This window comes from Odontesthes bonariensis, chromosome 2, assembly GCF_027942865.1.
Source record: "Odontesthes bonariensis isolate fOdoBon6 chromosome 2, fOdoBon6.hap1, whole genome shotgun sequence".
Lineage (NCBI taxonomy): Eukaryota > Metazoa > Chordata > Actinopteri > Atheriniformes > Atherinopsidae > Odontesthes > Odontesthes bonariensis.
The window spans coordinates 18,172,012-18,187,434 of NC_134507.1; the positions used below are offsets into that span (position 1 = coordinate 18,172,012).

The 15,423-nt window shown below is 39.6% G+C and overlaps 1 protein-coding gene across 1 annotated transcript in view; it reads right to left on the minus strand.

Annotated features, from left to right (window-relative positions):
* Nucleotides 1-1,390: 1,390 nt before the first annotated feature.
* The window catches only part of LOC142395109 (E3 ubiquitin-protein ligase NEURL1-like), a 43,186-nt gene continuing 29,153 nt past the window's right edge, over nt 1,391-15,423 (minus strand). The window contains exons 4-6 of the mRNA XM_075478420.1: nt 14,670-15,386; nt 8,274-8,453; nt 1,391-6,122 (exon numbers count right to left, since the gene is read on the minus strand). Coding sequence (XP_075334535.1) covers nt 5,881-6,122; nt 8,274-8,453; nt 14,670-15,386 — 1,139 coding nt within the window. The 3' untranslated portion in view covers nt 1,391-5,880. The remainder of the gene's footprint in view (nt 6,123-8,273; nt 8,454-14,669; nt 15,387-15,423) is intronic.

Sequence of the window (15,423 nt, forward strand, 5' to 3'; positions counted from 1 at the left end):
CATGTTTGTTTATGCATACAAAGGATACACTTCTAGGTAATGAAAAGGACGAATGAAATGAAAGATTTGCAGGTGAGATTATGACACAATGAGGCCGATACCCTCTGATATAAGGAGGACATGTTCTTTATTTTGTGAAAAACATTGTGTTGCAAAAATCACAATTGAATATTTAGTAAGTGTAAAGTTGTAAAAAGTTCTGGTGACATTGAGATTGACATTGGTGAGTTTTGGTCAAATTTCTGGATATTTTCATAGTAAAATCCAAGGTTATTCCAACAGTCAATAATTGAATATGTTGGCTTTAACATAAATGAAAAAAGGGTTAATTTTTTTTAACCTTCCACTAGCCTGGAGATATTCATAATTAGAAAATCTTTTGGAAAATCAACAGGCTTAATAGACGATTGCATTTTTTTTTTTTTTACCTGATTGCACATTGCTGATGGCTTTGTTCATGATTTTCTTTCGGATGCTCAAGGTGCTGCACATTTTTCTGGCCACTGGAGGGCAGCATCACTCAACACCTTAGCAAACACCAGAGACCCCTCCAGGGCAATTTTCACTTGTTACTTCATCAACTTAGTGATTAAATAGTGTAAGGGTGGAAACACTCAATTGATATTTTAGACAATGAACAAAGTTGTACTTCTTGACATAGCTGTACTTGTCGTAGTCTGTCCCTCAACACTACAAATCTGGCTGAGAAGATCTTACATCCCACTGAACTCCAGAAGCTTAACAGAGCAACAACTCAGACTGTCTGATGCCTAGTTAAAATTCTAAATCTATAACATCCTGCTTTTTTGGAATACAAATTTGATAACTCAATATATGCTGTGAGAGTGTCTGTCTGGTAGAGATACCACAACCACGCTCAAGCTCTCAAGCCTTCGGGAGGCCTGGAGCGCGGTTCACTGAGAGGTCTTAGTGGAAAGTCTGTGTGTACGCAGACACCAGCAAGATACACTGTATTCATGTCACTTTCACAGACTGTGATTGTGTATATCCCTTACACCTCTTGGTCATGAGCGGCAGCCACCACTGCCTGTTTCATGTCTGGACGTTATGGGCTGTAATGGTGATTTTGGAGTGGAGCGCACGACAGTGCTGCAGTAGAGCCACGCCAGCAAGGTAGTAAATAACAGATTATGTTCACTTTGGCCAGGACTACATACCACTACTGTAAACAGTTTCTCTGTGAGTTATGACAGTTTACTAAAAGCCCTTGCCTTTGTTACTCATATTGTATATGGTGCAATATTGGTCGAGGCCCCCTATCTACGACTTTCCTTTGTATCTGAAGACAAGAGCTCTACATGCCTCTTGTGTGCTATTCTATTTGATCAATAAGAAAATCCTTAATAGCAAACACAAGATCAAGCCAGTGTTACAGACATGAATTTTATTAAACAAATATCATTATCATTAAATTCAGATACAATTAATAATGTTTTAACAACTAATAGATATGAAAAGCCCAGCACACATTGTCCAACATACAAAACCCTCCATAACTTACTGGTTTGTGGTGTGTTGGACTGAAAGTATTTGGTCACATTTGGAAAGAAGAAGCTCTCTTAAAGAAACTATTCACTTATACTTAATTAACTGAAAGGTTAAAAAATGCACTTTTGACTCCATATTTTCAGCATAGGGCCTTAAATATACCATTTTGTCATTTTGGGAAGTTGATTAGAGGAAATATCACTCTCATATAACCGGAAGTGACACAGCTAGGAGCCCGTTGGCTTCAAAACAGCGCAGTCTCATGTCAAAATGTGATGTCACGTAAATTTAATATCACTTATGTTAAAAAACAAAAAGACAGACAAGATTCAGCTAACCTGGCCTTGTACAAAGGCACCAACATCCACCTTCAAGTTGGGCTGAAGCTAGTTTATTATATCGTTGTTTCATGCGTGTATAAAATCTAAGTGGACATAATGACAATGGACCATTTTATCAGTGGTAATGAGCCAGACTGTTTGGACCATGTTTTGGAAGGGACCTGTTGCCAGGAAACCGTCAGCAGGTGGATTTGAAAGAGCACGCTGTGTCATTCCGGCCAGCATTTGAACGAATGCATCTTAGCTGGCTGCAGGGCGAAAGTTTTAACTTGGTGTGGGTAACTTACACAGATTTCCCCCCCTCACCTGATTAAGGAAAATCCAGTATGTACCAAACTTCAAATCTGTGATATGGTCAAATGTGTGCTCTTTTTGACAGTTGTTTTTTTTTCCTTCCGCCTTATAGAACATCATTTCCAAAACAGATGGGAAGCTGCAAATGTAAAAATCTTGTCTCAATTGAGAAAATCTTCTCATGTTGAATTGCCTGCCAAATTTTTTAAACAAGAGAATGTCTATCACTGTGTTGCTTCACTTCTTTTAACAGATCTCCAAGTGTTTGGGAGCTGAGGTGACCAATTACTTGTTTCAAAATGGAGATGTATTCATCTGCAAAAAAAAGGATCTTCAGTAACACTTTTTTTCATGTTCCCATTTGACTAGAGAAAGAACAGTTTTGCACCCAGATATGTAGCCATGTTGTTATATTTCGCACAGAATGTGGCATAGAATTGTTTGGCTGAAGAAGCAAAAAAGCTTCTCCAACAAAGTTGTCTAGATTGCAGCAACACTTTGCTCAAAAACTAGTATGTTCTGCATCACTGTGGTCTTTGTACACATACAAGGTACCCATTCCATGTGAAATAACGACTCTTTATGATTACACCACATATTTTTTTAGATTGCCCCCAAGTGGCAGAATAATGCTATAACATTATGTAACTTGACAAAGGACCAATGCAGAGGTTGCAAAACTACGTCCAAAGCTTTATGCACCCTGATAATCATTACTGGATGGCGTTTTTTGAACTATGTGCAGATATCAAGCCAGAATGTTCATCTTATCTTTATTCCTGAGGGATGCAACATCCATTATTTCAAAACTGAATGTCCAATTTTGGATTTGTCAGATCCAAGTGACCCAGAACGCAGCAGTGTTTCTGGATCTTGTTTATATCTCTTTCTTTCTTTGCATGGTAGAATTTTAACTTACTGACAGCAATGATTTCACTTCTGTTGATTTAAAAAAGCGTTCCTAAGCCCCTGCAATGATTTCCATTACACAATCATGTTCCTGATGTTGTTGTGTAGCATGAATAATAACATTTCCAAATTCTTTGCATAAGAAATGGATAAACGTTCTAAAACTATTTCAACTACAGAGCCTTTTACATAAAAAGTTTAGTCTTCTGAAAGACTTTATGCCTAATCGTTTTCCAAGCTTGCTGGCAATTATCCTAATGAGGTAAGCAATGTACGGCAGGTGTTACACAGTTTTTCTATTCTTTTGTTTCATTACTCTCAACCTTTAGTTTCGCAAAATGTTGCTGGCATCAAAACCAAAATTAGGTTAGTCAGTTTCAACAATTTTTCTGGACCATTTTTCAAGTAAATAAAAAAGTTCCATTGATTTACATGTCATTTTGTTCTGTTTCCTTTTTCTTTTTTAACACAGCACTCTCATTTTGTGAAAAGGATATTGTGGCAATGTGTCATCAATTATGCTTTATGTGGCAAATCTTATTCTGCAACAACATAGATCATTGGAAGCTTAATATTTATCCCCAATCTGTTGATGGATGACTTGGAAATACTCAGGTAAAGTTAATTGTAGTTAGCTACAGCACTTGACTTAAAGCTTTGTTGTATGCAACCACGGGAGAGTTGTATTGATCCTCTCATACACTTGAGCTCTCCACCACAAAATGGATGAACATTTCCCTAAATGTGTAACTATTTAAGTGAAAATCTGACACACAACCACAGATCCTTTGGGGGAATAACGTTTCCCATAGTCTTTGACTATGCAACCGTAAGATAAACAGTATTCACTGATTTTGGACACATTAGCCCCACAAAAGAAACAAACAGTGATAATTATATTTAACAGCATTTGAAAATAAATAAAACTCGTAATGTACAGTCAAGATTACTCTCCTAACATTTTCTATTAAAAATACTCCACAATGTATTATATACTCTAAGTCATATTTCGTCAGGAGGAAAAACTAAACCAGGTACAAATGTAAAAGCTGAGCATCTCTCCACATTCACAACAAAATTCCAGTACTGAGCAATGTAGTGACAGAGGGGGCCGCAGCGATGTTTTAAACATTTCATTTTCGCAGTGATTTCATGTGAAAATATGATATCAAGCACATCCATGCGTTGGATTCCACGCCAAATAAGACGTCTCTGTGTTCGTATACGTGAGGTTAAACTTGCTCAGAGACACCGTAGCCACGAAAAAGTCTTTAAGATGAAAAGGAACGTCAGTCTTCCTCCTGGTTTTCCCATTGAGGAGCCTAACAGATTTCCCTTTTTGAAAGGCACACTCAATAACTTCATTACAATGTTAGACAACTGTTAATCTTCCTTCCACAGGGATGAGATGAGAGGCCTCAACATTTTAAAAACAAATTAACATCTACTGCTTTAAATGACAAACTGAAATTTTCAGTGAGGCCAAAATAACACCTTTAAAATATCTTTAATCTTTAAAACGAGAATATCACTGAAGTTTGCATGTACAGACAGAAAGCAGCACTCAGAAAATCATATGCAAAATAAGTTCTCACAATAACAAGTTAGACCTTTGTCACTGACAGCAAACTTCTCTTGACCTCAGGACTCATCATACATAAATATGCAATCATTAACTCAAGTATTCCTATTTTAATTTCATATACATACAAAAGATAAGTGCCTGACCTAAAGTCAGCGCAGCCATGGGCTTTCGGGAGATTTTTGCAGTGACAAAGTAGTTGTCTCATCATCTTCATGTGCTCTTTCAGCATTTTAAAAACAGCAATACATACCGCTGGTTTACTGAGTATAGCCAGAGATGGTGGGCACGGCTGCCAAGAAGCAGGACATGCATTTAGACATCTGAGTGAGCAAACACCGCAACAGGCACGTAGCAAAGATGTCCCCTCCTCCCCTGTCTCTGTCTGAAACATACAACATCATCCTTCCTCCCGTGCTCCATCTTCACTTATTCACATCCTCCATCACCACAACAAGCGTGACCTTCTGTAATGACAACATTCACACTTTTTTTACCCTTTGCGCAGTCTCACCCTTCCTGAATATCAAAGAAGCATGGCAGGTGGTGAGATATTCATCAAAACACTTCACTAATTACACACCAGAAGTTTAATTTAATCATGGTTCAGGTTTTACTGTGTTTCATTGCTGGAGGAGCATTTTCACCACGACACCTCTTTCATGGTTTTCATCATTCTTCGCTGGTACCTGGATGCCTTCTGGAAATCTCAAATAAAGCTATCTTGTCTAGATTTTCTTCCAGATTTAGTAGAGAACTGCTTTTTCCTCTGAAACAACTACCTTACTCGACGCTTTCTGACAAGCAGTGAAGGAGCAGCTGGTGGAACCACAGACTGATTCTTTTTGTCATTTTCAACAGCTCTGGACAATCTTACTTTTCTTGAGGATGCTATCACTAGCAGAATGAAGGGTTACTCTACAGGAAGTAGAACAGATGCCTCTCCAGATAACTGTCTATCTTCAGAAAAAAAAAAAAAGTTGTTGCAGAAGCATGATTTTGTCCTAGTGACCATGCTGTAATTTCTGATGGTCTGATGAATCTTGCTTGAAGCAGAGAGAGCTTCAAATGACTATTATACATAAATATTTAAAACCTTTCAATGATGAAGTTTTAATGTCCTGCTGTAGAGTACCTGAGCCAGATTACACACAGACCTAGAGGAAGGTCTCTCATTTGTGCTGTGTCTTTTCAAAGCGTTGCATGGCATTCACAACGTTGAACCTGACATTGTCTGACAGAAGCCTACGTGCTCCGGTAGGTCTTGATGATATCTTTGATTATCCTCCTGCAGATGGGGCAACACGCATTGGCCATCTTGAGCTTCAGGCCGCAGGCGTAGCAGAGACACATGTGCCCACAGGCGTAGAGGACAGTGTCCACCACATTCTCGTAACAAATGGTGCATTCGTCACTCCACGAGCCAGAGCAGGGTGCAAAGGTAGGGGACTCCGGATGGCTGGAAAATGGAGAGCTCGGGGTTGTTCCTGAAGTGATGAGAGTGAAGATGTAAGAGATATGAGTGTGAGAGAAAGCAAGATGAAAATTTGCTAAAAATGTAAGGAAGCTTCCAGGTAGCTCAGGCAGATAGCTCTTGTACACTCTTGTACGCAACATATAAAATTAGTTTTATTCAAGCCATCATTACTCTGTTTTGTGGAGGGATGTCAGGAATTGCTGCTTCACATCTCCAAGGTAAATATTTGCTTCATGTACTGACATACCTTCTGTGAAGGATGCCTCTGTGCTATTTAGTCAGCATCTATTTGCTGCTGCATGTTAATAAATTTTTAGTTAAAGGGATAGTTCGCCTCTTTTGACATGAAGCTGTATGACATCCCATATTAGCAATATCATTTATGAACATTGACTTACCCCCTGCTGCGTCCTGTGAGCCGAGTTCCAGCCTCGTTTTGGCGTTGACGAAGGTAGTTCGGCTAGTTTGCTAGGGTCCCGAAAATAAAGCGTCTTGCTTCTCAAAACAATATGCGTTCAAAAGAGTAATACATTTGCATCACAAAATCGTCCCTCCAGAAAAAGTCAGACCTCACAATCGCTTGGCGCTATTTTTGCCTCCCTTCATATCAATGCGTTCAGCCACCTAGCGATAGCTGCACCTGTTACGGTGTTTACTGCTCGGAAGCAGTGGAGTGCTCGGTCTGCACTTCGGTCTGCACAGTTTACACATCCCGTAGTGATACGAAGGTAGAGAGAAATAGGGCCAAGCGATTGTGAGGTCTGACTTTTTCTGGACGGACGATTTTGTGATGCAAATGTATTACTCTTTTGAACGCATATTGTTTTGAGAAGCAAGACGCTTTATTTTCGGGACCCTAGCAAACTAGCCGGACTACCTTCGTCAATGCCAAAAACTCAGCTGGAATTCGGCTCACAGGACGCAGCAGGGGGTAAGTTAATGTTCATAAATGATATTGCTAATATGGGATGTCATACAGCTTCATGTCAAAAGAGGCGAACTATCCCTTTAATATAAAAAGATAAACAGAATGGAAAATATTAAAAACAGATGTACATATAATATAGATAGGAGACTATGAACTTTCTTTCTTGTAAAATGTCATTAGGAGAGAGACAAATTTCACATTGATATATGCATTTTTCTTGATTCTGTGAGGAAATTATGAGAGACTACAAATTGTTGACACCATTTAAAATCAATATCAAGTCGGGAGGAGGACAATAAAGAATAAAGAATAAAGATAAAGAGGCATGCAAAACTTTGAGCACCTTTGGTCATAAATAGATTTGGCAATGATGGGAAGATTTCCACCTTTTGAGGTTGACAAGTATCATTTTAAAGGTTAAAGATTTCCTTTGCCACAGGCCCAAAGGAGGACTGATCCAGTCCTGTGTTTAACAGTTAGAGTAGTGTACTTTTAATGATATTCTGCACTCATTCTTTTTCCAGATATAACTTATAATGCTGAATTTTATAAAAGGTTTTTAAAAAGGTTATATTTGTGCAGATGTTAAACAGCAGAACAGTTGAACAGTAGACCCATGCACCATCACTCTAAAGTCCGCTGAGCCTTTTACAATAATACTGCCATTTCAGTTTGTCTTTATTGCAGTACTACAAACCTTTTAGTTGAAGAATTCTTCCAGTCTTACAGACCTTAATTTGACTTCCACCATCCAAGTTTAACAACCATTTTTTTCAATTTACATTTCAAAATTTGGAAACTGCCAACTGAGAAAAGCTTTGCTATGTTGTAATTGCATTCTCCTTCCATATTAGCACAACTTATTTCAATTCAGAGAGCTAAACAGTAGAGTTTGTTTATAACACGCTGAACATCATTCAGCCTTTGGTCTGGTGACTTTCAATAAGCTATAGCCAAGTCAAGTTAATTAAGGTATGAAACCATGGTAAAGATTACCTGAGAGCTTAAGCATAGTGCTTCATTCTATTTTTTTCACCTAAGAAATGCACAATGAATAAAAGTATAAAACTAATTTTCCAATCTTGCGTAATTTGTTGAAAAGATGGATCATCTTTTACTTCATGCTTTTTTGATTCATTGCTAATCATTCAAAGTAACAGAAGTATTTATGAGACACTGTAGAGGTAAAGACTAGCTAAATAATTTGTGGTTTTTGACAGTTTTTAGACGAACCTGCAGAGGAGGAAAATAGTGTGTGGTAGTTGGAGTTGAGGCTTGAATTGAGGTTGATGTTCAATGAAGTGTTGAGGTTGGACTCGGAGTTGCCGCTGCAGAGCATTGTGGGGGTGTTTGGTGTACACGACGGGGAGCTGGGCGCCGATATGCCCCGAAGGTCTGGGTGCAAAGATGTGCCTGTGGATAAAGATTAGACAAGTTACCCCCAATATCCATATAGACCCAAATATTTTCAGAGCTGAAGATATGCAAATCTGGATGTCTTGTTGCTTTAACTATCTCAGACTGCTCTCCTTTCTCTCTCTCACACATTAAATCAGCTCCATCACAAAGCAGATGACTCGGGAGTCCACAGTGTATATTTGTGTGTGGGTGTAACAGAGTGAGTCATGAGCTTATGAGGCCCCCTCCCTTCCTTCCTCCTTCATGAACCAATGATCCCTCTGGGTAAGGTACAAAACACTTCCACAGACTATCTGTTGTCTGTCCCATATGATCCATCCCCATCTGTAGCCCATAACCACCGGCATTGGCATCAGTTCGGGTATTGGCAGCTCATCGCTAAATTCTGATCTAGTCTGCCTGAAGGCAGGTGGTATTGTTGTCTATACATTGTCCTTCAACTGACTACGGCTGAGATACTGCTACACAGTTTGTCTGGTCGTTTACTTGGCACCACCTCCACATGTCAAATTATCTGATTTGTGTTTTACATCCTTGGTCACAATTTGCTTATCCAACGTGACCTGCAATGGCAGTGTGGAGTTGACAGAGCTAAGAGAAGAACCACAGATGGGGAGAATTTGCTGAAAAAACACTGTAAACCTAAAAAAGAAAGAGAATGTGGCTTGTTGTTGGCACAAGAATGTACACGGTGTATTGCATAACACTCGCTTCATGCTCTGATCCATTACTGTGAACTCTCATGCCTTTTCTTTGGACCACTTCAACCACTACCATCTCAGTTTCAGCCTACATAAACAAATTATAGTAGCTTTTTAGTTCGCTGCAACAGTTCGTTGCTAAAAAAAAAAAAAGGTCAGCATATAATGTCTACATGAACACAGGACTTAAATCTTTCAGTGAAATATTTGTATTTAAGGTTGGTGCTGGGACTGGTGTTCATATCACTTTGCAGAAACACACCTTTGTATCGTATCATATTCTGGTATGGACAGAGGGGAAGACATTCATACAGTAGCATTAAGAGAGCCTTCCATTAACTTCTTAAACTGACCTTTGTGGCAGCCTGGCTGTGAGTAAATGTTGTGGTGGACTCTAATAAGGCAGAATGGATGACCTTCATGTCTATTCATGTACCTTTTCATCAGGGGTACCTTTCATCTTCTCTTGTAAGAATTTCCTGTTGGCTGTGTGACCATAAGTGTCTTTAGCTGTGCCGGAGGTGCAGGAGACTTATTTCTGGTTGAGCTGTGTGTATAGTGGGTTTGAACTTTTGTTTATCAAATAGAGAAATATCACCCTTTAAGTTTATTCAGCAAACAATTGTTTATCTATGCATCCAGCAGTTATGGATCAACATTTGCATTCATCAGGCTAAGGCAGATCCGACATTCACCTCCCTTATTTGATCTGTTTTCCCCGACGCCAACTCATGGGGGAAATATCTTGCTTACTTGCAGCTACCTGAGGTACTCTTTAGTCATTAGCTGCCTGCTTCCTTTATCTTTCTGCTGTTTGATGGATGAAACAAGGGTGTAATCTACACGGCACCAAGGTTTGGGGACCGGTGCTACCGCCGCAGGTACAATAGCAGAGCTATGTAGCCACATTTCTACATGTTGTAGCTGTCCGTAGCCACTAAACGTACGTGGAACAACTACAAATGTGGGTTTATCTAGTCTCTTAGTGGATGATGAAGGTCTTTTAAGAGAAACCATGTGTCAGAAATAATGGTTCCCCACCAGAGAGCATTATTCTGGGAAGCCTGTTGCATCAAGATTCAAGATTCAAGAGTTTATTGTCATTGTCAAAAAAGCCAACGAAATTTAGTTTGGAGTACAAACACAGTAATAGTAGATCCAAAGTGACAAAGTGCATCAAAGTCTAAAGTCTCAGCAGTCTAAAGCAGTGCATACAGGAATCTGTTTGTAGAACTCTTTCGTAGTGACTGATTTTCAAATTCAAGTCAATCTTTCACACAATCAGAATTCCACCTGATGCAATCCTGCCCTCCTTATTGTCTTTTTAGGTTTTACTCTCTCTGAAATCTGAAGACATTGTCACTCTAGTTCAGATGACAGATGATCTGATTTTCTAAAAATGTCTACATAAACATATAACCATCTGCCATCAGTTATCTCTGTGCACCAAGAGAGATGAGCTCAAGGAGTGCAGAAAGTAATGCTCTAAGTCAGTTTAAGCCCTGGGTTTTGACTTACGGGCGAGAAACAAGCTGCACCACCTTTCTGGGTGGGATTTTTGTGCTGTCTGCAACCACGACCTGCCAACTAACTTCAAGACTAGAAAGTGCCATTTATTTCAAAGGGTAAGTGAAAATGATTTTAAGGGGACTCACCAGTTTTATTTCAGTTTGTTATTTACTTGAGTCATTTAAAGCTTGGTTTCTAAAGTAAAAACAGAACATTAGGATGAGAGCAGTACCAAACCAGCATTTTCAAAGACACAGAAATCTGTGCAGAGTCCAGTGATACTTCTCTGTCGGCTGGGAATTAGGAAGGGTTCCTTTCACACATTTATAGACATAGTCAGGTGTTAATTTGAAAATATATATCATAACAGCTTTACGACATAAGTGAAGGACACACATAAGGAACCACTTTTAGGTCAACAGTGATTAAAAAATACATGACTACAAATCTAAATATCATAAATGAAATGATAGAATCTTGGTTTCTTATGTAACATGGACAAAATGACCATATGACAGCAACAGACTCCCATCTGTTCCACTTCACAGGCTTGACAACACCCAGCCACAGCAAACTGTCACTTGGCTCGCTGGCTAGATGTCTCCATGGCAACTTATGGCGTTCAGCTGCAGTGAGTGGGTGAGCGGAGACGTCACCAATGCACTCCCCACAGCTGGAGTGGGTAATGACTCGAGGAACGCTCATACCCCAAAGAATCAAGATGTGAGGAAACAAAGAAGAAAATGCAGAGGAGAAAGAGGAAGTACAGAGACGATCAGAGGACAAGCGTTATGGGAACTTTCTGTGGGTGGAAAACCTCGCATCTCAAATCTCCATGCAATTGTATTTTAATAATACATCAGGAGGGCATCATAAGGAGCTATCACAGGCTCTCTCCTAATACATAATGCTGGCTTCTGGGAGCCCACGCAAGACATAAATAACCTCCTCACCTTCTGGCCCGGCTGACTATATGAAAAAGAGAGGAAATCAGAGCATCCAGACATGATTTACAAAAGAAAATTAGGTGAATTGACAAATTCTAAATGCATTTTAACCCTCATATAAAATTATAGATTTCCTGTGAAAAGATTTCGGTCCTGCTGGGAAGCGTTCAGTAATAGCTTAGCAAACAAACAACCGTGGGTTGGAGGAAGACTGTTTTCAAGGAATTAAGATGACTGTCTTAATCTGCTTTGACGGTAAACAAATCAGAAAGCACTGACGTTTCTGCCTGTTTGACTCACAGTCACATCAAAATACTGTAAGTCCAAGCTCTTCAACAGTTCTACCTTATGAAAAATAAAGAATCTGAAAATCTTTTAAGTGCACAACTCTGAACATCGAGCAAGGCATACTGAATATTTCAAACTTGAATTGGACCCACTCAAAAAGGGGGCATGTGTTGAACATCAAATGTCCTAGAAATGGATTTTTAGTGACATCAGACACTTCATTTTTTCCATCTAAACTGGCACTTGATATTCTCCAAAGTGCACAACATACACAAAGAAAATGTCTCGAACAGTTAAACAATAAAATGATCTGAAGCCTTGAAGCAAACAAATTCTCTTTGAGTCAAACCAGAACTTGTTTCTCCTGTCCTCATTAGAAAAGAGAAGGGAAAGAGAAACATGTTCAGCTTGTTGGTATTTAAGCTTGGACTGCATTTTTAGAAGATTTAACATACAGTATAGGGTTTCAATGTCATATTCAAAATAAAGTAGGAAATTCATCCAACAATCTCTAATCATTCTGTGGTCTTATTGCTCTTTTATCAGTCCTAAACACACAGTCCTATGTCCACAAAGCCAGAATCTCAACACCACTACATGATCTTACAGACAAGCGATTAAAAGAAAAGTGCAGTACATCCTTATTAAAATCTATGGTTTTATGTATCGGGACATCATGCACAGTACGGAGCAACAACACATAACATATTACACTGCGATTATTTATTTAACACAGAATAAACCAAAACGTGGAGACAGTGTGTGGAAACTGCATGATTCAGTTACCTATAGAGCAATCTTTAGCAGCAATAAGTTGAAGTAATTGTTTTCTGTATAAGAGATCAGTCTCTCATGTTGTCGTGGTGGAATTTTGGCCCTCTTTTCTTTTCAATGTTGCTTCAGTTCATTGAGGTTTGTGGGCAACCATATACGTGCAGTTTTTGTAATGTTTCATCACAGCATTTCAATCAGCTTGAGGTCTGGACGTTGACTGGACCATTGCAACACTTGGATTCTTTTCTTTTTCAGACATTCTGTTGGAGGTTTGCAGCTGTGCTGGGATCAACATGGTACTGTTGCATGACCCAGTTTTAGTCAAGCTTTAGCTGTTGGACAGAAGGCCTCACATTTGACTCTGGAATACTTTGTTATATAGAGGAATTCGAAAAAATTAGCAAAATAAGCCCTAATCATCATACCTCTACAACCGCACGATATGCTGTGTTTGGATTTCGCCAAACAATTCCATTTCGGTCTCATATGTCCAAAGGACATTGTTCCAGAAATCTTGAGGTTTGTTTAGATGCAACTTTGCATTATAAGCTATGGTGTCATGTTCATATTAGACAGAAGAGGGTTTCTCCTGGCAACTCTTACAAACAAGCCATATTTTTTCTAACTGTTCTCATGAACTTTTACGTTTTACATGGTGATTAAGGCTCATAGAGTCTGAGATGTAGCTCTTGTTTTTTTTTATTTGCGGTTTCTCTGAGCATTGCACAATCTGACCTTGTGGTGAACTTGCTGGAACGTCCACTCCTGGGAAGATTGCTAACGGTATTGAATGTTTTCAACTTGTAAATAATCTTTCTCACTGTAGAATGAAAGACTCCAAAATGTTTGGAAATTGCAGCAACGATTGCTTCTCTAAGATCATTACTGATGAGTTTCTTTGTTGGCATTTTGTTAACAAATACCTAAAGGCTCCAGACCAGCAAACTGCCAAAGCCTCTGCATTTAAAGTGGTGCTCACACTTGCTGATGATCAATTAATCAATTTGATTAGCAGCATCTGGCTGCTTCTTACTCTCTTAATCCCTATTCCTTTCAGTAAAGGTGGATTTCCCACACTGCTTCTGTATTTTGGCTTTGGTAAATAAATAATGATACAGTGTAATATGTCACATGTTATCCTTCATATGAGGTGGTATTTGCCTCATTTTAAGACCTGGTAAGGAGACATTTTTTTTTCAACACACGTAAAGCCTTAGAACTGGAAGAAGGTGTGCTTTCTCTTTCACTCAACTGCAGACAAAGCAGCAATATCATTGTGTGAAATCTGAAGGAACCAAACCAAACAGGCAGAAATCCTGTTTAACTGAAAATACAAATTTGACATTTATATGCAAATTGCGGCGGTATAATGCAAATTGCAAAGTGATATATGAGTAGATAAAAAGTCAGAGTGCAGAGACACCGAAGGAGGAGCAACAATTCCATGACTTGACACTGTGGGAAATAAGTTTTTAAAGGTCATTTAAGGATCCAACACTGCATTAACTTCTGAATGGAAAGTTGAAAATGACATCCTTTAGAGATTTGCAGAGCATATTTAAATGGTCAGGATTATGATTTAATAAAAGTTCAAGCTACTGATTGAACTAAAACTAGTAATACATTTTCCTTCTCTACTGAAATCTATCTGGATGGCCTCACAGATATATCACCTCACAGGTTAAAATCTTAGTTGGGCTCTTTTGTTCCATAGTGGGAGAAAATGCTGAACATCACAACTGAATCTGTGTAGGATAAAAAAGGCACTAGAGGTAAGTTTAAGTAGGCAAGTCTGTCTGAGAACTTGTTGTTTCCTGTGAGAATAATAATAGGGATTGAGTCCATTACTGTCAAAATTAAGCTTTTCTTTCAGATTTCTTTTTTTTATTATTCCTAAACTTATTCAAGCTTCTATGTTATGAATCTGTTTAAGAGCACCAGACATATGATTGAAAGCTGAAGAAAGATCAAGAAAGGGAGAGAGAATATACCTAAAATCCTGAGTTGTGTGATGGTACTGTGCAGACCGTAGAACATCCAGAGAGGCCTGGAGTTATCGACACACAGCTGCAGCCCCGCACTGTTCCCATTATGGCTCATCATAACCTCTCCGTCTGCATTCACCACGAAACCCAAAATATCTCCACTGTTGAGTGGCACTGCCACCCTGCACACGGCCCAGAATTCCTTGCGGTCGACCAGAGACTCTGGGTTGGATGGGAGATCACTGGGCCTCAAAGTGGCTGGGTCACATGATGTCACACCGAAAGAAAGAGACAATGCCCGAGCGACCCCTGCTTTCACCTTTACGAACGCAGTCTCTGAACAGTGCATCGGCCGGCTGGTGAACACCAGGGTCCTCTCGTCGCCACGGTGGTCCAACCGCGCAACTGTTTGCTTATCCAGCACAGTGACATGGACGCCATGTACCGTGTGAAAATGCAGATCAGTGTCCAAGTGACTGGGCAGCAGTGAGCACTGCTGCAAGTTCTGAGAGTTCTGGGGGACATGGCAGGAGGTGGAGCTTAAAGGCTGTAGCTGTTCTTCTTCCTCATCATCCTCCTCCAGATGCATGTCTTGCTGCTGCAGGCTCAGATCACAAAGACTGATGGAGAGGCGAGGGTCATGGCTGTTCCGCTGAATCGAGGCCCGGTGGACAGCTGCTAAGGAACGAGGACGCAGGCAGTCCAGGGGGACCATCTCACTATCTGTGGAAAAACACACACACACACACACACACAAAGC